General features: G+C 43.6%; 1 protein-coding gene and 1 pseudogene across 1 annotated transcript; both read left to right on the forward strand.

Moving 5' to 3' along the window:
- Positions 1 to 12,159: 12,159 nt before the first annotated feature.
- On the forward strand, positions 12,160 to 12,897 carry LOC125531156 (FCS-Like Zinc finger 2 pseudogene; annotated as a pseudogene).
- A 7,776-nt stretch (positions 12,898 to 20,673) lies between these two features.
- LOC147986689 (uncharacterized) lies at positions 20,674 to 22,170 on the forward strand. The gene is made up of 3 exons (XM_087540121.1): positions 20,674 to 20,784; positions 20,880 to 21,299; positions 21,759 to 22,170. The coding sequence occupies exons 1-3, from the start codon at positions 20,674 to 20,676 to the stop codon at positions 22,017 to 22,019; spliced, it is 792 nt and encodes a 263-aa protein (XP_087396247.1). The 3' UTR covers positions 22,020 to 22,170.
- Positions 22,171 to 23,675: the final 1,505 nt, after the last annotated feature.

Consider the following 23,675-nt stretch of genomic DNA (forward strand, 5'->3'; position numbering starts at 1 on the left):
AATATGTCAATGCTAAGTTGCTAGTAACAACAAGTTCCTCTGATGAGACGACTGACAACGAGAAACGAATTCCTATCATGGGCCGTGTTTGGTGGTTGAATAGCCGTGGCACTGGATCCACGTTTCATTTTGCGTGCCAGTACAAGATGAGAGGAGATATGCTTAACAACGAGGCCGGTTTCCGTATGCTCGTAGGCAAGGTTGAACCGGTGCTACGTCCTGTCATATATTTTTCTCGCGAATCTACGTCCTGTCATACTTGTGTGATTGGTACTTGTACGAATGGTTCTTATTCTTTTCTATTCCTCTGGAGAGAATACATACATACATTAAGATTCCTTTCTGCCCAATTTAAGAATCTCTGCAGCTTGGTCATGCATGACTCAGCCAAGCTTGCATTTCTCCTTTGTTCCTTGAGCTATTCTTTTTTCCTGGGGAGGAATCTAGCGAACGGCAATCAGATTATCAGTGCAGTTTTTTTTTTTGAAAGAGACTAATTCAGTCAGCTGACCCGGCTAAGTCAAGCGTGACTGTATGCAGGGTGATACATTTGACCAAAGGAAACACAGATGCTTTCAGCGTCATTGAGCCGTTGATCTATGATACTGCTACTATTCTTTTTACTCCTATATCAAGGAAGAAATAGTCAGTTACATTTGACTTCATCAGTTCCCTCTTGCAAGGCTCGTTCCTGTTCCACTTTGCATAACCACACCATTTCTTGTTACACCACTTCATCAGTTCGCTCGTTTATGTAAACAAAAAAGTTTACATAACCACAGGAAACACGTTAAAATCAGCTTCAAATGCTGATACACTTTTTCTTGTTACACGTAGAATCAGGCAAGAGCAACACGGCCAACGGGGGCTATGATGCCATGAATTGACAGCCGTCAACTCACGAACGAACGAACGAACGAGCTAGCTAGCCGGACCCAGCAGCACAAAATGACGCACAATGTCGACACCCTGCACTTGGCACGTCAGAGCAACACTTTTTCCTGTGGCGACCGTGAATCTCCAGTGATTTCTGGACAAGTCACAGCACCTGCAATACTACGTCAGGCTCGGCGATGAATATGAAGGAACAGTGAAAACAGAAGAAGAAGGGAAAAAGAAAAAGCGTCACGCCCAAGATCGATGCAGCGTGTTGAGCCCACTGGCTTCGTCGCGGCCGAAAACGACGGCGGTGCGAGTGGCAACAAAATACGTACCCGTCAGGCTCGGCGATGAATATGGTACCACCACCGATGCCTCTGTCGTCTCGTACCAGAAATAATTCGGGAGCAGAAGAATGGGCGCTAGTACGTCCAGAAATAAATTAAGGAGCCGTTTGTTGTTTGTTGATTAGCTGAGTGAAGTAAGCGAGAGAGAAAATTGAACAAGCAATTCATCATACTGCTAGATTTTAATGTCCTCAAATAATTGAGATCATTAAGGTGGTAACCTAACCCGACTTATTAGGGCATCTTCAATGGTTGTAAGATAGTTGTTGATAGACTTTGTCACATAGCGTAGGATTTTTTATGATGTGACATACAATAAATGAGGAAAAAGAGGAATGTTGTATGTACTCCCTCTGTTTCTTTTTACTTCATATATAAGATTAGGTCAAAGTCAAACTACACAAAGTTTGACCAATTTTTTATTAAAAAAATATGAACATCTAAAATACTAAAACTATATAGTATGAAAATACACTTCATGATGCATATGATAATATTGATTCCATATTGTGAATGTTTATACTTTTTAATATAAACTTAGTCAAACTCTACAAAGCTTGACTTTGACCAAACCTTATATACGGACTAAAAAGAAACGGAGGGAGTATATGAACTAACACCCCTTGCACAAGCTCCAATGTAGAATGAAAAAGCACCTTATTCATTAAGAAATTACTTCACACACGACGTTTGATGGGACGATGCTTGCACGATGGCTAATCTATCAGCTTTCTGCAGTTTGGTCTTTTGCATGGATGGTGGGATATGCAGCGTCGTGCGTGTATCGTCAGTGAAGTGTCGTCCGTGTAGCAAGTCTCTATTTATTATCTTACATCCTATTGCGCAAACTAGATACAACCCATTGAAGTTGTTGTATGTTAAGGTGTTGGTTAATGACATGACATTTTTTACCAACAAACTAACATACAAACTATTAAAGATGCCCTTAGCAATATTGTAGGTGGCTGATGGCACGGAGCTATCACAGATTTACAGTTTTTATTGTTGGGAATGGGTGCTTCTGGTTGCTACTGTTGAATGTTAGACTACCCATAGTAAAGTAACATAGGTGATACCATCACACATATCTAGACAAACCAGATGACGTGGCAAGTAATTAATGGCGAAAAAGAGGCAAGTGGTAACATAGGTAGTTACAATCCATTGTATTGGGTATCAAAGAAAGCGATACCCTTGACAAGGTCATACCGTATGTATGTTTTTCTTTGAAATAATACCGTATGTACGGTTTGTGAGCACTCAATACATATTTTTAGAAAGGTGGCGTTTGGCTGAAAGAACCAAGGTGTTTACATATATCTGTTGATGTCTCCCACTTATTTTTTATTTATACATTATTAATCCTCGAACTTTATGTACAAAAATGTTGCCTCTCCCTAGCGTTGCGTAGTAAAAACATTTAACGTTGTCTAGCTACTAAGAATTAGTAGCCACATGGGAGGCACTGTGAACGAAAGATCAAGGGAAGAGAAAATATCATGTCTAGAAAGAATGGTTGTTGTTCAACTATATCTTCATTAACTATTTTTGAGTTTGGATGTCGACCATGCACTCAATCGATAAATTGTGAGGCCTACTTAAAATCCAAATCTAATGTCACCTTTACTTGGTTGACTCACTGACATGTAGGGTTGCATCCGATTCCGAGAGCATTAAGAATTTATGTTCCTCACTTCACTATAAATTTTCCTAAGTCTTAGTCGATAGAGGTTAGGCACCAAATTATCCTTAACCCCCTCTTCGGTGTAGGTATTGAAGCTTGGAATTCAGTACTGGAATTGGGTTTTCCAAAATTTATTGTTTGGTCATTTATGTAATCATAATTAGACAACACATTTCTTTGGTATTGGATTGTAATTCATGAATTAAAAGAGCCCTCTCATGTACTGGACACTAAGGATGCTCTTCGACATGCTTGATGTCCCAACTGTCGGGCATCCCGTCATAGGCGGATACCCACACCGCCACCAAAGATATTGAGGATCCTCTTTTCCTCAAGTTCGGCCATCACCACCACCGATTCTTTCCCCACTGTTGCTACTTCCTCACCTCTTCATGCTCATTTTGGTGGACATTTTTTGGCCGGGGCATGTCTCTATTAGTCGCCTGGTGTCGCTAAGGAGCTCATACCATGATCGATATTTTTTGGTCACAAACACATAGGTGTTTATATCGGGGTATTCCTTTTTGGACGCCGAAGCGGAGGTTCTTAGATCATGGTGGTCTTTCTTGGACGCCGACACAATGACAACTGAGAAGGAGCTCGTATCAGGGTCAGTCACACTTCATCGGAGAAGACTCCGGCCCCTGCCGCATCCTCAACTCCGGTAGCAGCCACCTGCTCCCTCTACTCTAGGTGATATATCTTATGCCTCCGATTTTGGGATTCCAAACAAGGCAAACAATATTGGGAATTTAATTTGGCTCTGATACAAATTACAAGTTTACTCGTCATACAAGCAAGAAAACCGCCCATTTCAATATCTTGGCTGATTTGATATTGACCCTCTATTTAATTCCCCGAGCCCAACATCTACATCTAAACATAAATCTTGTTTTTTCTCCAAGATTTTGTCCCCAATGCTCAATAATGTAGTTGAATCCCAATCATTAGATGCGTAATCGGAAGCCCAATTTACTTCATGTGTGTTGTTGGCAGATCCAAAATATCGCATGCTTGTAACGAATCGTATAAGAAAAATATCTCATGTTAGAAGCTACTCCAAAATGTTCCATTTTTTAAGGATCAAAACATCCATCATTAATCAGTGGGAAATATTTTTTACAATCACTTGCTAGGAAAGATCTTGGGTCATCTGGGATGTCAGAATCCATGAGCTAGTACTCTCCCCTTTTGGCAAGCACAACCACTTCGTGGACCAGGATGTTGCATTCCCTCCTAATGACCTTAATTAGTTGAAACAATGGAAAATTTCTCAAGTTTCTAACTAAGGGTATACACAAATATCTCATATTTCTTAACAAGAGTATATGCAAAATATCCCATGTTAGAAGCAACAATGCAGTTTGATCATCTATCTGTTGAGTTGGTGTTGTTCACTAGTCATCACTCGGTACTCCGCACCTATCTTTCGGCAACGCTTGATATTTTTATTGAAGCATGCATCAATTGCTTTATCACACAATTACCACCAAGTTGCATGGCACGCTTAATATAGGAACACGCCATCAATGACACGCCGGACGTGGTACATCATAGTAGATGAAGACTCCAAGATATGTGGAGAACAATGGGCAGGCCTCACACATCACAAATGTGCTCATTCCTTTCGAGTAAACTAAGCTTCTCATATCAATTTGTAGGCCCTTCATGGTTTCAAGCCGAGTAAGTAGGATTGTCGTGAAATCAGGCAGCCACACCTATTGCGCCCTTGTTTCTCCATGGACATGTTTAGTTTAGTTTATATTAGTATACAGGAGGAGAGATCCACTAAGCCAACCAGTTGCCTAAGCTTGAAGCTGAAATCCCTCGAATAATCAGATGTGACATGCACATATGTACCGGAGAGGATTAAGGGGATGGTCACCGGCATAGAGGGTCTTAGATTGGGCCAATCCTTTTTGGACCCTGACACGAAGGTGTTAGGATGATCTCCACCGTGTGGACCCAACGGCCCACCGGGCCCTTAGATCCGCGCCCTGACCGGGGGCGCTCAACCCACTATGGGTGACAGGCCCCTGTCACCTGCACTATATAAAGAGGTGGGGGTTGGCGGCTCGCATCACGAGGTTCGTCACAGCGTCGTACACCCCACCTACTTCCCTACCGATCTAGGGTTAGTGCAGTGCTAATGGGAAGCGTCGCCACCACTTCACCCACTCTCTCCCATCACCACCGCCGCCATTCACCATGGCCACTCCATCGGGCTCATCGATCCAAGGAGAAGGTAAAGACCACCGTGAATCCTTAACCCTAACCGATCCAGAGGTCCCAACAATGGTATCAGCCAGAGTTTGGGTTTTGGATTTTCGGTGCGAAGAATAATACAGAGAAAGAAAGGTTTCCTCTCCACCCCAAGAACCCTAACCCCAAAACGAAAAAGAGGGGGAAAGAAGGGCAAAGAAAAGTGCGCCGCCGCAAGGCCGCGCCAGTTCCTCTCGATCCCCACACGCATCGGCAAGCCGAGGAGCCGGGACAAAGAACAACCCTGAAAGGGGCAAAGTGCACCGGACGGCCACGCACTCGCCGGCAAAGGGCGCCTCCGCTGAACCGTTTGACGGTGGTGCGCCCACCTACGGGTGCACGCACACGCCGGCAAAGGGGCCAGAGGGGCGCCGCTCCTCTCCATTCTCCACTCTTCGGCCTCACAGAGGAGTAGAGGAGGCTCTGCCCGCGCCTCTCTCTCTCTGTCACAGATGGATGGCGAAGGTGGAGCAAAAAAAGAAGGACAAGAGAAAGGAGGAGCCATCGCCGGCTGGCCGGCGGCCAGAGGAAACCGCGGGCTAATAGAGCAGGGCTCCGCTACGCCGCTCTCTCTCTCTCTCTGTCACAGGAACAGAGCGCGGCGGAAAGAGAAAGGGGAAGGGAGAGAAGGCACGTGCGGCGCGGTGGCTTCCGCCGCCGCCCGGACCGGACGGCCGGGGCGCAGCCCCGTGCTTCCGCCGTCGAGAGAGATCGAAGAGCGAGAGGCAGAGGAGAAAATCGAATGGGCTAGGGTTTTCGATCGGGGCGACCGGGCGCCGGTTTTGATCCAGCTAGAACTGCGGATGACCGTCGGATCGCGATGGACGGCCCAAATCTAAACCCTAGAGCGTCACGGGCCTTCTGGGCCGAAAGTGGACGAGGCCGGTGGCAGCGGCGCGCGCGCTGGCGCTGGGCCGAGGCCACAGCCGCGTGCGGCGCGCAGGCCAGGCCATGGGCCGGGTTTTTTCCGCTGCGGACCGCGCGCGCTGGGCTCTGCTCCGGCTAATTTTGATTTTCCAGTAAATAGAAATATTTCTGAAAAGTTTCTGATATTTGTGCTCTTTAGAAAATAGAAAAGTAAACAGAAAAAGTTTTTGAAAATGAAAATAGAATTTTTTTAGAAAAAGAAATGTTCATGAAGTTTATAAAAGAAAATAATAAAGTTCATAAATTTTATAAAAGAAAATAATAAATTTCATGGATTTAGTTGGCAAAAATAAAAGTTTATGTAAACAATAAAAGTGCTCTTTTAAAAGAAAAGGAAATTTTTTTCTGTAAAGAATAAAAAGTTCATGAATTTTCTATTCATGTTTTTCCGCTGCAAATGAAAATAAAAGTGCTCCTTTAAAAGTGAATAGAACTAAAGTAAAAGATTAAATTGTTGCTTCTCTAATGCTTTTTTGAACCAATCGGTTAAAATTGCTTAGAGAGTCAAAGAGTGCAGAATTGTTTCTGCATAGAATATTGAAAGTTTCCGCTGCAAAGAAAAAGTTTTATCCTCCAATTAAATTGGAACCAATGGGAACATTTAATTGGAAAAACTGTTCTTAGCAATGTTTTCCCCTATGGGTGAAATAAGATGCAGGTAGTTTCCGATATGATAAAAGAAAGATATTTGTTTTAAAGTTAAAATATGGTATTGTTATTTTCTGACCAACGTTGATGATAACAGTACTATAATTCTTTGACTCTTATGTTCAAAACTTAAATCTCTGATAAATTTTGTATCAAAGTGATCAATTTTCAGAGAACAGATAAAGATCAAGAAATGCTCTTGAACTAGAGAAATGTATATTTCTTGTTCACTGCAATAAAGTAGATGATGATTATTGTTTTTTAGTAAAGTTTTTTTTATAGAAATACTATCATCATATTGTTTATGAGTAATATGCATTATTTCCATTTCCGCCCAATGGTGATATGGAATTAATGTAGAAGGGTGATGTTTTATTCTAATTCTGTCCAACGGTGATTTAGAATATAAAAGAAGGTTTTAAAAGTTTCGTGTGCATATTTTTTAACCAGACCAATATGGGGTTTGTTTTTTTTATGCTCATTATTGTTGATTATTGGCTAATTTTTCTCAGACTAAAAGTTGTCCATACTTTCATTCGTGAAAGCGAATGGCTGGGTACTTGTGACCCGAAAGATGACCAAGAAAGGTCATAATGTGAGGGAGTATGTTCTCTCTAAAGAATGGCTTTAAAAGGAAAATAATTATTGGATATTAATCCAAGAAAAAAAAGATAGATCATTGAGAGTCTTGGTTGACGAATGTTTATCATGTACTCTCTATGAAGAAGATTTTTCAGTCAACATGATTTGAGATGAAACAAGCAACATGCGTGTTTAATTTGACCAACGTCGGATCAAGCATGTGTGTCAAAGAGCATTCATATTTATTTCTGAATTTGATGATTGAATATGCAGTCAAAAGAGCCAATTCTGGCATTTATGTCCCCTACAGGGAATTACCCGCATACCGGGAAAAGATGATGATGATAAAACCCGCATGGCGGGGAAAAGTCTGGGAAAATACCTGCGTAACTGGGTAAAGTTGACATAGTATTATGTCAAAAATCCTATATGGCAGGAGAAATTTTGGCAAAGAACTTATCCTGTATGACAGGAGAAAGATATGATGACTCATGTGCGTTTAATGTGTCCCACTATGGGAGAAAAGTATGGGGTAGCTAGTATGCTTTCCTAGTATCGACCGTACACCTTATGTGTAACGGTCATTAAGCATTCAATCAATCGAAAGAGAATAAAAGTGAGAGAAGAACCTAAATATAAGAATGATATGCAAGTGTGACTTGCAAAAGTACTAATGATAAAGAACTCTGTTGAGTTTTCGAAATGGAATGAGGAAAAAGTACTCCCATACCAGTTAACAGATAACTTCATTTCGTATGAAGTAATCAGATGAATGAAGTAAATAATCGAAGTTTCCTTAATTCACAAGAGTTATGAATGGTTTTCAAAATTGTGGCAGAAAAGTTCTTGCCACATTTCGAGGGGGAGAAAGAAATATTAGATAACTTAAGAATGATGAAACTCCCCTATACTTTAGATGATGTGATGCACATTATGCATCTAAAGTGATCCATTAATGAAGAATGTGATCGTTTGGGGGAGTACGACGGTCATAATAATACCCCTAAAGAACATAAATAGTTGTATTCCTGGATCTTTTACAATTCCGAAAGCAAAGTAAGGAATACTAAGACGGTGCTTAAAGTGCCATAAAGAAGAAAGTTTTAACAGAATAAACCCAAATTATAAAGTTTAAAGATACACCATTTTTAGTGAAGATGGAGTAATCTGGGGGAGCATGTTGTATGACCTATACAACACATGTTGTTAGCTCTATAAAGGATGAATGAGTAAACATGGATCTTGTGATACAGGTCCCTGTAAAACCTATTGCCTCTTGGAAATGAAAGACTATAGAATTAGTTTGCCTCTTGCAATGACAGAGCAACAACATCCCCATATGAAAGAAGTGCCAGTACCTGAGACAATGATGGTCTCAAGGAATGAGAAAATCAGATACTTCTGATTACTATAAAGTCTATGTTAGTGAAATTCAAATGGAGGTTGATCCCACCTCATTTAAAGCGCTCATTTGAGCTTTGAGAAGTGTCTCCTTATCTAAATGATAAGAGACTATGTGAGATGAAATGAAATTGGTGAATCCCGACGATGTTTGGGACTGATGAGTAATTTCCAATGGAGCCAAAACACTAGGCTGTAAAGAGTCTACAAGGACAATGTGACTCCAAAGGAAATATGTAAAGGTGTAAAACACGACTTAAATCGAAAGGTTTTTGCGCGTTTTGCACTGAATAGATTACAATGAGTGTTGGTAGCACATCATGATCTGAGTTACATCAGATGAAAGATATTATGATCTAAGTTACATCAGATGAAAGTAAAGAACACATGGAATACTGCCTGAAGAAGTCTTTTATGGACTAAAGCAATCAAATGTTGTTTTGGGTTAAAGAAAATGAGAGGACAATTGTATTCATGCAAAGTTATAGAATGGGAAATTCATTTCCTAATCCTGTGCATGTGGATGACATCCTACTTTCTAGTGGTGATGTCAACCTACTGCCGGAGGAGAAAAGAAGTTCTTGTCCTCAAAGTTCAAAAGAATGTTCTCGGTAGAGTGTCTCTCGTTATAAGTATCAAGATTCACGAAGAAAAGAATAAAAGAGGGTATTAGGGATGTCGAATGGACATGCTAAGAAAGGTCTCTAAAGTATGCATGCGAGAAAACCTACGCATGTTCTTATAGTCAAGGGTAATGGAAGTGGAAACTATGGTGTTTCAAAAGTTGATGAGAAAAGATTGAAAACGGATATGGTGCCATATGCTTCAGCTGTTGGAAGCTCAATATATTACCCTGACACAGTCCACGTATCCGGGTTGTTTTGGCAATGTCCAGTCCATATATAGACCACTGGAATGGAGTCAAAGATATTGGCCTCATGCTGAAAGAAATAAGTGCTCTCAAAAGATTGTGAGTACAAAGACAGGACTTGTGAAATGTATAGCGAAATCCACAATTGTCACTAACTTTCGCACTTGGAGTTTTGGTGTGGAAAAGCTCCAATGAATGAAACAATTATCATCAATGTGATGCAAAGATATGTTATAGCTTGATATGAGGCTGAGGGACAGGCAAAATGGTTAAGGAGACCTGTACTCGGAGTTGATAATGGTTGACAACAACGATAACCATTTTAAGTATTTCGCTCCTATGACAACGAGTTAAGTGTTGATGCCAAACACACTGACACAGAGTTATGCATTGTAAAGGAGAAAATCCGGAATTATGTAGAAATGCTTGAAGCATAAAAGCGATAGACAAGTGTTTGCATATCTGCTTATTAAAGGCTTACCGCCCAGTGTGTTCGGAGAACACACAGTCGACATGGGTTTTATGGTATAGTCTAAGATTTCTGGACAATAAAGGGCCCAAGGTTAAAGAATTTGTTTCAAAACAGAGGGGTACGTTGTGGCTGTCTGATTCTATCAGCAATTGAGCTGTGATGATGAAACATGTTCTATGTATTGATCTGTTATGAAACGAGTAAAGTAAAAGTATAAGGTCAAAAGTAAAAGTTGAGATCAAGGGGGAGAATGTTAGGATGATCTCCATCGTGTGGGCCCAACGGCCCACCGGACCCTTAGATCCGCGCCCTGATTGGGGGCGCTCAACCCACTATGGGTGACGGCCCCTGTCACCTGCACTATATAAAGAGGTGGGGGTCGGCGACTCGCATCACGAGGTCCGTCGCAGCGTCGTACACCCCACCTACTCCCCTACCGATCTAGGGTTAGTGCAGTGCTGATGGGAAGCGCCGCCACCACTTCACCCACTCTCTGCCATCACCACCGCCGCCATTCACCATGGCCACCCCCATCGGGCTCATCGATCCAAGGAAAAGGTAAATACCACCGTGAATCCTTAGCCCTAACCGATCCAGAGGTCCCAACAGGAGGTGCTTAGATCATGACGATCTTTCTTTGAAGCTGACGCGATAAGCATTCACACCTCATCGGAGGAGATGCCAACCTTCCTCCTCAACTTTGGCACCACTGCGTCCTCAACTCCCGTGGTGATAACCTCCTTATGCCACTCCGGTGAGTCTTACGTCCCCAATTTAGGGATTCCAAAACAAGGCAACCAAACAACATTTAGAAATTAATTTGGCTCCGATCCAAATTGCGAGTTTACTCGCAATCCAGACAACAAAACTTGAACTATAGCCCATTTCAATATCCCGGCTCATTTGGTATTGAACCTTAGTTTAATTCCTTGAGCCCCATATCTAAATCCAAATATAATTTTTTGCTTTTTCTCCCAGCTCTAATTTTCCATGTTTTATCTTCTATGGTCAATCATTTCGTTAAATCCCAAACGACAGATGCGTAACCCAATGCCAAATTTACTCTATATTTCTCATGTTTCTAGTGAAGAGTATATGCAAAATATCTCATGTTAGACGCTACTCACAAATATCTCATGCTTCTAACCCAAGAGTATATGCAAAATATCTCATGTTGGAAGATGCCATGCAAACTTACGTGCTGTTGGACTGTCGGTAGATCCAAAATATCTTATGCTTTTAACAAAGTGAGTATGCAAAATATCCCATGTTAGAAGCAACAATGCAGTTTGATCGCCCATCTGTTGAGTTGCTGTTGTTCAGTACTAGTCACCACTGGGTACTCCGCACCTGTCTTGCCGCCACGTTAGATATTCTGATGGAATCATCCATCAATTGCTTTAGTACACGCTTTATCCCACCAAGTTGCATGGCACGCTTAAGAGAGGCACGCGCCATCAACGACACAGTGCATGCGATACATCATCCTAGTGGACAAAGGCTACAAAGATATATGGAGAACGATGGGTAGGCCTCACAGATCACAAATGTGCTGGTTTCTTTAGAATAAACTGAGCTTCCCATCGCAGTTTGCAGGCTCCTCATGGTCTCAAGCCGAGTAGTAGGATCGTGTGTCAAATCAGGCAGCTACTGCGCCCCTGTTTCCCTGTAGACCGGTTCAGTCTAGTTTATGTTAGTGCGAGAGGAGAGATCCATGGAGCCAACCAGTTGCGGAACCACAAAACCGGAAGCCCAGAATCATTTTACTAATCCCTCGAATAATCGGACGTGACATGTTTACAAAGGTATTCCTACTGAAGAAGATCAACGGGTTGGTGGGAAAAAGAAGTGGAGAAATGAATAAATATCGGACGGTTAGTCGACACAGCTGAGTGCTGACTCATGATTCTGCTCGCTGGAATAGTGTATCAGTACTGCGGACATGGGCCATCTGCACGGCTCCACCACCACGCGCCCCGGTTTTGATTTGCCCGCTCGGCGAGCTGATTAGCAAAGCCAGTTTTCGGCTTTGCAACTTGCTTACTGTGCTGTGTTTCGACGTCCGTCCGCAAGCACCATATATCTGAGCCTTCCCCTCCTTTCTTCACACAACTCGCTCGCTCTCCTCTTCCTCCCTCTCTTCGCAGCAGCACCACCAAGCTAAGCTCTGCTCAGCTTTGATCAAAGCTCGCCACCACACACCCACAATGGCAGCGTCAGTAGCTTGCTCCTTCTTCTTCGACGACGAGCCGCTCGGCGAGCCCGGCATGCCGTCTCTGGACGCGTGCGCGCTCTGCGCCAAGCCCCTCGAACGCGACAGCGACATCTTCATGTACAGAGGGGACACGCCCTTCTGCAGCGAGGAGTGCCGCGACGAGCAGATGCAGCTCGACGCCATCTGCTCCAGGAAGGCAGCCCGGAGGCAGCAGCGGCTCTCGTCGGGATCGGAGGCCCGTTGCTGGCATCAAGACTCCGGGAAGGTGTCCGTCGCGAGCTAGCCGGAAAGCTCGTGCTTCGTGGCCTAGTAGAGTAGACAACTTGGCTTGAATCAACGGGATGAGACGAAGGAGATTGATGTCTCTGCTTTGTCTCGCCTGAGCCGGAGAAGCAGTGAAAGGTCTGAGAAAGTTCATGTGCTGAGGCTCCGGCCATCTTGGTCGCCCGCTCGATTCATCCTTCTCCTGTCTCCTTTTCGCCTGTGTGTGGAGGCTTGTGAACCGCGGTTGGTGCAACACCATGTGTAAATCGGAAATCCCCATTTCAACACAAATTTTTGCCCAAAGATCATGACTTGTCTGAGCTTTATTTTACGATCTCTGAGTCTGACGACGTTCATCTGTCCGAAAAACTATGCCTTAACAAATCGAGTATTCGTAGGGCATGGTGCTGACACTGCTTGAACGAAAGTATGTACTCCCTTCGATCCACAATAACTGTCGCTGGATCGGAGGGAGTGGCTTCTTTGTGAATCAAACCGCCATGAAAATTCCTCTGTTAATCATATAGACTGGGGATGGACTTGCACAAGATTTGGGAAGATTCCAACTTACAACCGGATTTGGCAAATCCGGCCCCTCAAACGTTCGCGGACATGCTCGGTCGCGCCCGGACTTCTAAAAAAATGCAATCCATATCTGGATACCTTAATTACCATATTTCAAATCCATACAAACTCATGCAACTATGTCGACGCATACGCATCGTCCGGCTACTCCATCACACTACACTCATGTCATCGGACTATCAAAATTTGGCATGTTTGGCTATAGTGGACTTCATCCACGGCTGCCCTTGCCCTTCCAATCGTCCTTGCCGTCCTTCTCGCGGAAGTACTGGTCAGCGACGCAGTACGGACCGAGCCGGATCTGCTCGTTGCCGGAGCTGTCCTCGCTGTCGATGTGCTCCTTCTTGTCCTCTGGTGGCAGTCCGGCCATGCCACACACCGTCCGATTCTGCTATCGAGCGAGGGCGCGCGTGTTCCTCCACTGCCGTTTCTTCACAATATGGGCGCGGATGGCTTCCTCCTCTGTGGCCGCGTGCGCCGCCGCATCAGCTGCCTCCGCCGCTGCCATTTTCGCTGCGATACGGGCCTCGCCGGCCGTTATCCTCTCCTTCCCATGGCGGGCCGCCCGTTTTCAATGGGACTTATAGTCTGCCCGATCGGTGATGGGGAAGGAGATGTGTTCCGTCTACCGGGACCGCGAGGATACAGCACCAGAGGACCCAAGCGCCCGGTGAGCCGACACTATGGCATCGCGATGGACGTATCCGTCCGTCAGTTGGGCACTATCCTCCCAGGAGTGGCTAAGGTTGCTTCGGCGAGAGGATGGGGATGAGTATAAGTGAGGTCGGGTGGGCCAGCATAGGTTGAGTCTGACGTGGCGGGCGAGCACAGGCGCCCCATATCTACCCCATATTTAGGCTGGCTATGAGGGGTGTCGGTCAGCCCGATTGTTTGGGGCCGTTTGAGGCGTCCGGACGTATAAGACACGATTAAGAGGTCCGGCTCTTAATGCACGATACAACAAGGTGGGAAGTTGATATGAAAAAGATTCGGTAAGCATTCACTTATTAACTTTGTGTTGCTGTTGATAAGACGATTTTCCATCGCCTCCAACGATCAAGATTATAGGGATTTTAACTACATGATCGCCTGGCCATGACCCATGAATGAATTGTACTGCTACCAGCACTCTATTTTCGTCTACCAGTATTGTATTTTGTGAGAACCTTCTTGTTGGTAAATGCAAAGAGCGAAGAAAAACGTTGCAACTGAACATTTTCCCCTTGGCGTTCCCCGGACTGATGACGCATGGCATGTAGTATCCGGTGTGTGTCAGACCACCGGTGCGTGCGTACGTGACCGCGCATGGACGGCCACCGGCCCACTCCCACGCCTCACTCGTGCAGCCAAGCCGAGACGTGCCCCTCGGCCTCTCCGTCCCGTGTAGCCCGCCGTGCTTCCAAGCAAAACCCTCCGAGCCCTCGGCAAAAACGTCAGCATTTGTTTACTGCTGCTACGCTAGTGGCCAAGTACTCCTAGCCAACAAAGTGACTGTGCTTGGGCGTGAAGTTTCTTGCATATAAAACTAATCCGGGGCACGAATCTCGGCGGAGCAAAAGCTAGCTGTGCTTGTTTCCCGGAAAGAAGCCTCGCCGTCGTAGCCAGACGCCGTTGGCTCCCCGATTCTCTGCTCCAAGTGGCCGCCGCTGCTCGCGAGGGCGGCTGGTAATTTTCAACGGCCAACTCACAATACTTATAGTAATTAAGACTATCTATAGTGGGAGTAACATCAATAGTAACATCACAATTTTCAAGATAATTTTGCTTATGTGGCATATATTTAATAATGAAAGAGGTGATGGTGATAATTTAGCTAGTTACTGTAACATCGCACATACCAAGACAATATAAGTCTATAGGCTAATAAATGAACCATAACATGACAACACATATATGTTACTACTCACTGTAGAGGTAGTAACATAGCCTAATAAATGTGATGTTATTAGTCTAAGTTACTCCCCATTGTGACTAGTCTAAGGGGGTGTTTGTTTCCAGGGACTTTTTTGTGTAGGGACTAGAAAAAGTCCCTCTTAGAAACTTTTTTACCAAACGGGAGAGACTTTTTAGGGACTAAACTAGGCATTTGAGACTAAATGGAGAAGACTCTCAAGGAGAGTCTTTTTGGGACTTTTCCAACAATGCCCCTTAATGCACCCATTGGCCCGTCATCCCGTGGTGTTGTTTGATTGTTATTTTTCTATATACTAAAGGCAACATGATCATTTAATAACCTATAGGAAGGGACTAGGGACTTTTTAGTCTCTGAAAACAAACAGGGGAGACTTTTTAGAAACTATAGACTTTTTAATTGAGACTATTTTTTAGGGACTATGTACTTTTAGTTAGGACTAGAAAAAATCTTACTACTAGAGAACCAAACACCACCTAAACCCTGGTGCTCGGAGAGATGATTGGACGATTCTGGAGCCGTGCAAATGCAGTGCGTCTCCCCGAAGCCAAAGCGCATCCACATAGTACGGCCCTGTTCCCCACGCGCGCGAGGCCTGCCACGCCCGAGCTTAAACAACCGTCCTGCCTCCGTAAATCGCAAGCTTCTTTCTGACGATCATACCATACGTGTTGGACGTAGGTAGGTGCAGCGTAAGTACAAACGGGAATCTGCGAAGGCGTCTCGTCAGTCATGAAGCGTCAAGGGAAAGGTTGCCTTCTCATTGGCTGGCGAAAAAGCATACCCATAATTTGTGTCAGTGGTGTGGCAAGGTTGCTTTAGTCTAACCTACTACTAGTGCTTAGAGGCCGCCTGATGTACGATTTGATTCGAGCGGACATGGTCGGTGACTCCATCATGTCCATGTACGGCGAATGTGTCTGAATCTGATCGATCGTGATGGTCTATACTGCAGCCCGGCATTCTAGTGTGTGTGTGCTGGGGAAGGAGCAGTATCGCGGCAATGTCGAGCATGTAAAAAAGGGTCAATTAATTGGTGTGACAGTCGAGATCTACAGTAGCGAGGAGAGGTATTCATGCATGTTGGGTGGTTCATTTTGCGTGCCAGTACAAGATCAGAGGAGATATGCTTAACAATGAAGGCCAGTTTCCGTATGCTCATAGCCAAGGTTGAACCGGTGCTACGTCGTGTCATGACTTTTTATTCTTGCGAATCTACGTCGTGTCATACTTGTGTGATTGATACTAGTACGAAAGGACTTTATTCTTTTATATTCGTCTGGAGAATACATAGATCAAGGTTCTGTTCTGCCCAATTTAAGAATCTCTGTAGCTTGGTCATGCATGACTCAGCCCAACCTGCATTTTCTCTGTGTTCCTTCTGCTATTTATTTTTCCCGGGCAGGAATCCAGCGAACGGCAATCGAATAATCAGTGCAGCTTTTTTTTTTTTGCGAAAGATTAATTCAGTCAGCTGACCCGGCTATAAGTCAAGCGTGACTGTATGCGGAGTGCAATTATTTTTGTCCCATCAGGGTGATATGTTTGACTGAAGGAAAACAGCAGCTTTCAACGTCGTTGAACCGTTGATCTCTGATATAATTTACCCCTGTTGAGGAAGAAATCGTCCATTACATTTGACTTCTTGATCTGTTCCCCGTTCGAGGCTCGTTCCTGTTCCAATTTACGGGGCCGTTTGGATTGTGACTATTTTTGCCATATGTTGTCATATGATTTTTGCCGCATTTGCCATATTTGCCTTATTTGAGTTGCTCAAATAGTTAGCCACATTTTGACTTGTCTAAAGGAATCTTGCTACACGTTTTGTGTCTATGACATGTGGGGCTCACTGCTCATAAAAAATTCCTTGCATCAAGTGTGGCTAGAACCAAACACCTACCTAGGTCAAATTTACCTAAGGTTAAGTGTGACAAAGTGTGGCAATGTGTGACTAGGAACCAAATAGCCCCTACATAACCACAGTCTTACTAAGGCCATGTTCTTTTGGCCGATTCTCCAAGAATCTTGAGAATCGACCCTCCACCCAGCTTCTTCCAGAATCTTGTATCCATATTTTTTTTACAATTCTAGTTGTTTACATCCTAACTAAATAGAATTGTAAAAACAATATGGATTTAAAATTATAGGAGAAGCTGGGTGAAGGGTCGTTCTCAAGATTATGAAAGAATCGGCCAAAAGAATTAGGCCTAAGTGTACTAGGGAGCAGGTAACACGTTAAGGCCTCTTTTGGTTTGCAGGAATTTCATAGAAATTATAGAGGATAGGATTCTTATAGGATTTTTTTTCTTTAGAGCCCTTTGGTTCATAGGAATAGATTTCTATTCTTACATAGGATTGATTTTTATCCTCCGCATTTTATAAGAAAATAAAAAAAAGCCTAGACTCAATAAAAAATTTTCTTTGATGTCAATCAAATGACATCTCGTTTCCTATTCTTACTCATAAGATTTGAAATACATGTCATCTCATTTACTATAAAATTCTTATTCCTATGATAATCCTATCCTACGGATCATCTAACACGTTAAAAGCATCTTCAAACACAGATGCCCTATTTTTTGTACCCGTACGAATCATCAAGTCACACGATGAAGCAGGCACGAGCAGCGCGGGCCACGGGGGCTATGATGCCAGGAATTGACAGCCGCCTATGAACGGACGAGCTAGCTAGCCGGGCCCAGCAGCACAAAACGCCGCACAATGTCGACACTCTGCACTCGGCACGCACGTCAGAGGGACACTTTTTCCTGTGGCGAGCGTGAAGCTCCAGTGATTACTGTACAAGTGCCAGCACTTCCAATCTGGACGAGGTAACAGTGAAAACAGAAGAAGGAAAAAGAACGCCACGCCCAAGATCGATAGTACAGCGTCTCGTACCCGTCGGCCGCGGCCGAAAACGACGGCGGTGCGAGTGGCACCAAAATACGTACCCGTCGAGCTCGGCGATGAATATGATACCACCACCGATGTCTCTTTCGTTTCGTACCAAAAATATTACGGGAGCAGAATAATGGGTAGTACTTCCAGAAATGAATTATGGAGCTGTTTACTGATTAGTTTAGTGAAGTATAAGCGCGAGAGAAAATTGAACAAGCAATTCATCATACTGCTGGATTTAATATCCTCAAATAATTGAGATCATTAATATGGAAGCCTAACCCAACTAATTATTGTACTTCCGGTTGCTACTCTTTAATGTTTAGGGAGTTTTTTTTTAAAAAAAACTAATGTTTAGGGAGTTGATTGTGAGTGGTTCATTTTCTATGCGAGAGGTACAACCCATCGCATTGGGTGCAAAGAAAGCGACCCCTTGACAAGGCCATACCGTGTGTATGATTTGTGAGCACTCAATAATATGTATTTCTACCGGTTTACATATTTGTTGATGTCCTCCATTTATCTTGTATTTGTAGATTAATCCTTGAACTTTATGCACAGAGATGTTGCCTCTCCCTAATGTTCCGTAGTAAAATCATTTGGCGTTGCCTTGCTATTAAGAATCAGTAGCTATATGGGGTGGCATTGTGAGCGATAGATTATCAGTGAAAAGGAAATAAGATGTCCAGAAAGAATAGTTGTTGTCAGCTATATTGTCATTAATGATTTTTTAGTTTCAATGTCGACTACAACTCAATCGACCAATTGAGAGGCCAACTTAAAATCTAATTATGATGTCGCCTTCAGTTGGTTGACTCACTGACAGGTGAGCTTGCATCCAATTGCGAGAGCTTTAAGAAATTATATTCCTCGAATCATACTTTCCCAAGTCTTAGTCAATAGAGGTTGGCCATAGGATTAGCCCCCCCCCCCCCCCCCGATGTAGATATTGAAGCTTGGGATTCGGTACTACAAATAGGTTTCCCAAAATTAGTCTTTAATAAAATTCAGAATCAGACAACTCATTTCTTTGGAATTTGACAGTAATTAATGAATTAAAAGAGCTCTCTCCAATACCGAACACCGAGGATGCTCTTTGACATGCTTGATGTTCCCCGTCACTAGGCATCCCACGAGAGGCGGCTACCAACACCGTCGCCAAGGATATCGAGGATCCTCTCCTCTCTCAACTTTAGCCATCTCCACCGCCACTTCGTTCTCAACTCTTGCCACCTCCTCTCATGTTCATCCTTATTCTTGCGAGCATCTTTTGGCCGGGGCATGTCTTCCTTAGTCGTGTGCTAACACCTGACACTAAGGAGCTCATACTGGGACTGGTAATTCTTGGTCACCAACTCATATGTGTTTATATCTGGGTGATCCTGTTTAGATGCTGGCACAAAGGGGCTCAGATCATGGTGGTTTTTTGGACGCCGATGCGACGACAATGATGGAGGAGTTCGCATCGGGGTCGGTCACACCTCAATGGAGAAGATGCCAACACTACTAGGAAAATGCTTATAGATAGAAGTTTACCAGTAGCGCATGTTTATGACCCCACGCTACTAGTATTTGGCAGTAGCGCTGGGCAGAAAACACGCTACTACTAATATATAACAGCAGCGTTTGTTTGCATGGGCCGCGCTACTGTTACATGGGCCACAGGGCAAAAGCAGTAGCCCACTTAGCTGTAGCGTTTGTTTTGAACGGGCGCTATAGCTGGTGGGCTTAGCAGTAGCGCCGGCCTCTAAACAGCGCTACTACTAGAGCAAAAGAAAACCGGCCCGAGCGCCCCCGCACCCCCTCACACTCTCACAATCGACCCCCTCCGCCCGACGCCGCCGCCGCGGTTAGGGTTCGTTCCCGGCTGCCTCACCCCCATCGACGGTGCCGTGCACCGCCACCACGCGCGGTCGCCTCTCGCCTACTCCGACGCTCTAGCCCTGTAAGTCCCCCTCGATCTCCTCCTCCCTGCGCGCGCCACACTAGCTAGGCTCCAATCGATTTGCCGTGGCGGCTCACCATGTTTTGGGATTTAGGGATTGCACGATGGCTCCGCGCTTCGATGCGACATGCTCCTCGCGAGATTGGGGAGAGAGTAGAGAGAGGGGTTAGGTGAGAGAATTAGAGCCTTTTTGTTGCTCACCGAAACTTAGGAGAGAGTAGAGAGAAGTAGCTAGAGAAGTAGAGGCTTTTAGCACATATAATTGAAACTTGGGTTTCAATTCTTGGCTACTGCCACTAGCTTCTTTGTTGATGCACATAAAGATATGACCAAGAAGCCCTCACTGTTATGTGGTTTCGTGGAAAAATCAATGCTTGATTCGATACTCTCTTTCAGGTTGAAGAGAGTATCTATATGTGGTGATGCTCAAATTGCTAAGTTCTTATGATGCTGTTAGTGAGCCCATTTTTGGTAAATTTCAGAAAAAGAAAACACAGATAGACAGAGAGTTGTATCTGATCGAAAAGGGGGGTGTTTGCCTTTTATAGTTTTAATTATTGTGCATCCGATGCCAAAGGTGGAATGGATGTTTACTTATTGTGTTCTGGAAGATTCTAAGCTGGTTCAACTTTTGGAAATGGGAATAGATAAAGTGTTCCCCTGGACTGAACTTTATGTTTACTTTTTAGTTGTTATTTTGCTTGCCATGTGAACTCTAGCTATGAAAACTTTATGTTTACTTTTTGGATCGTTAATCCTTTAATCATATTGCTTTAGAGAAATGGCGCCACCACCACCACCATGTCGACGGTGCAAGTCAAGGTGCGCCAGCAGCCTTGCAACCGGCATGCTGTTTGGCATCTACTTCGAGTCTAGTTTTCTTCATGCAGCGGTAATAAATTATACGAAACTAGTAACTACTATTTTGTTTTTAGTGTTATTGGCATTAATGCATCGTGTATATATCATTTTGCTTTTTGTACACAGATCATCCCATTCAATGTGAGGTCAGAATTCAATAGTCTGACTGGAGACTCTGTGACCTTTGAGGCTCCTGGGGGCCCCTACACTATGGAGATCGAGAAAGGACGAAAGATGACGCGGGTGGGAGGAGATGGATGGGTCCGTTTCATCGACCACATGCGTATCACCAGTGGTGAGTTGATCAGCTTCTCCTTCAGAGCTGAAAGACCCAAGCTAGCCGTGATTTATGTCAACAAAGCAGAGGATTATGAGGATGATGAGGATGATGACGACCCACTCGGTGATGCCATCGTAGCTCAAAGAATGAAGTTGAGCGAGGAGGAGGTGTGCAACCTATGGGACATCATTCCGCCACGTGCTGACTTCATCGGGGTGCCATTCGTGACCCGCCTGACAAGTATCATGGTTGATCGGCATACCATGGTATGTTGCATTTACTGTAGTTTTTAGAGTAATTTGATGATATGCTTTATTGTTATACTTAGTTTAGAGTCCGATGATATATATGCTTAGTGAATCTTATATGCTTTATTATTATACTTAGTGTAGAGTCTAATGATATATATGCTTAGTGAATCTTATATGCTTTATTGTTATACTTAGTGTAGAGTCTGATGATATATATGCTTAGTGAATCTTATATGCTTTATTGTTATACTTAGTGTAGAGTCCGATGATATATATGCTTAGTGAATCTTATATGCTTAGTGAATCTTATATGCTTTATTGTTATAATTAGTGTAGAGTCCGATGATATATATGCTTAGTGAATCTTATATGCTTAGTGAATCTTATGTGCTTAGTGAATATTATATGCTTTATTGTTATACTTAGTGTAGAATGTGTGAGGCTACATATTAATTGATATGTTTTTCTTATTCAAAATTGCCAAAGAGCCTATCTGAGAGTTGTGGTATCAAGCCTGATGAAGAAGGCTCTGTTGGAATACGCCTTACCGCAAGGGGCTCTGTCACCACTTGTGCGTACGGCGTGGACACGAACGGTTGCACACACTTCAACTCGGTTGGGTGGAAGAGCTTCCTCGCCGGCAAGAATCTTCATGTTGGACAGGCAATCCTAATTACTATCAGGAACACCCACCGCCCAGGCTTGAGGATGATGGTCATCATCGACATCATCTAGAACTTCATATGCATGCGTGTGGCTGTTGAACCATATATATGCTAGTATGACTACCTAGTAGACTTATCAACTATGATCTATCCATGCATTGTTGACTACTATATGAGTTTGTGAGATTGTGTGGTTATATTAAATGTGGTACTGTCGTTAATGTTTGTGAGATGGTTATGTGAACTTAGTTTATTTGCACTGGATTTGTCTTGATTTCCATGATATTGCGCCTGACTGCTTTTTTTATTTTTTTATTTCTATTTGCCTAGTTGTAGCGTGGGGAGAAAATAAGGCGCTACTACTACGTGATGATAGTAGTAGCGTTGGTGGAGAAATCGGCGCTACTAATGAGTATTTTAGCTGCAGCGCTTGTTTAGAAACGCGCTACTGTTAAATAATAGCTGTAGCGCCCTAGCAGTAGCGCGGGTGCCCGCGCTACTGGTATGTAAAAAACCAGCGCCACTAGTAAGCTTTTCTCTAGTAGTGCAACCTTCCTCCTCAACTCCGGCCATCGCTGCATCCTCGCTTATGGTCGCGGCCACCTCCTTCCACCACTCTTGCTGATATATCTTATGTCTCCAATTTTGGGATTCCAAACATCCAGTCAATGAACAATATTTGGAAATTAATTTGGCCCAATATCTCCATCTAAACAAAATTTGGAAATTAATTTGGCCCAACATCTCCATCTAAACATGAAATCTTGTTTTTCTCCAAGTTTTTTTTTATAATTTTCCTCCAATGGCCAATAATTTACTTACATCACAGTCGCCAGATGCATGATCCAAAACCAAATTAACTTCATGTGCATTGTTGGGAGATCCAAAATATCTCGTGCTTTTAACCAAGAGTATAAACAAACTATCTCATGTTAGAAGCAACTCCAAAACATCACATTTTTTAAGGATCACAACAACTAGCATTAAATCAGTGGAAAATAAGCCTTTACAATCATCTGCGTGAAAAAATCTCAGGTCATTTGGTATGTCAAAGTCCATGATCTAGTCCTCTCCCATTCTAGCAATCACAACAGCTTCATGGGCCAGGATGTTGTGTTCCCTCCTAATAACCTTGATTAATTGACACAACAGAATTTGTAGCATGTTTCTAACTAAGACTATACACAAATATCTCATGTTTTGTACTAAGGGATATGCAAAATATCCCATGTTAGAAGCGACAAATGCTATTTGATCGCCTATCTATTGAGTTGTTGTTGTTCACCAGTTATCACTCGGTACTGCACACCTATCTTCTAGGAATGCTAAATATAATGACGGAATCATGCATCAATTGCTTTATCACACACTTTAACCCCCAAGCTGCATGTCACGCTTAAAAGAGGAACATACCATCAACGACACACTGCACGCGATACACCATCCTAGATGAAGCCTACAAGATATATGGACAAAAATGGGCAGGCCTCATACTCACAAATGTGCCTGTTTTTGAAAGTGCTAGTTATCGATTAGAGGAGGGGGGGGGTGAATAGACGATTTTTATTGAAGTGTTCAAAATACGAGGTCTTTGAAGACAAACAGGTGAAATGAACCTATCAATATGCAGCGGAAGATAGACTACACTAGACAAGCCATAGTCAAGTAAGCAATATAGTGAAAGTACGACGACTATCAACAGCTAGGAAGAATGGATCAGAATGGA

Source organism: Triticum urartu, chromosome 2A, assembly GCF_056163025.1.
Source record: "Triticum urartu cultivar PI428250 chromosome 2A, HENAU_Tu73, whole genome shotgun sequence".
Classification (NCBI taxonomy): Eukaryota; Viridiplantae; Streptophyta; class Magnoliopsida; order Poales; family Poaceae; genus Triticum; species Triticum urartu.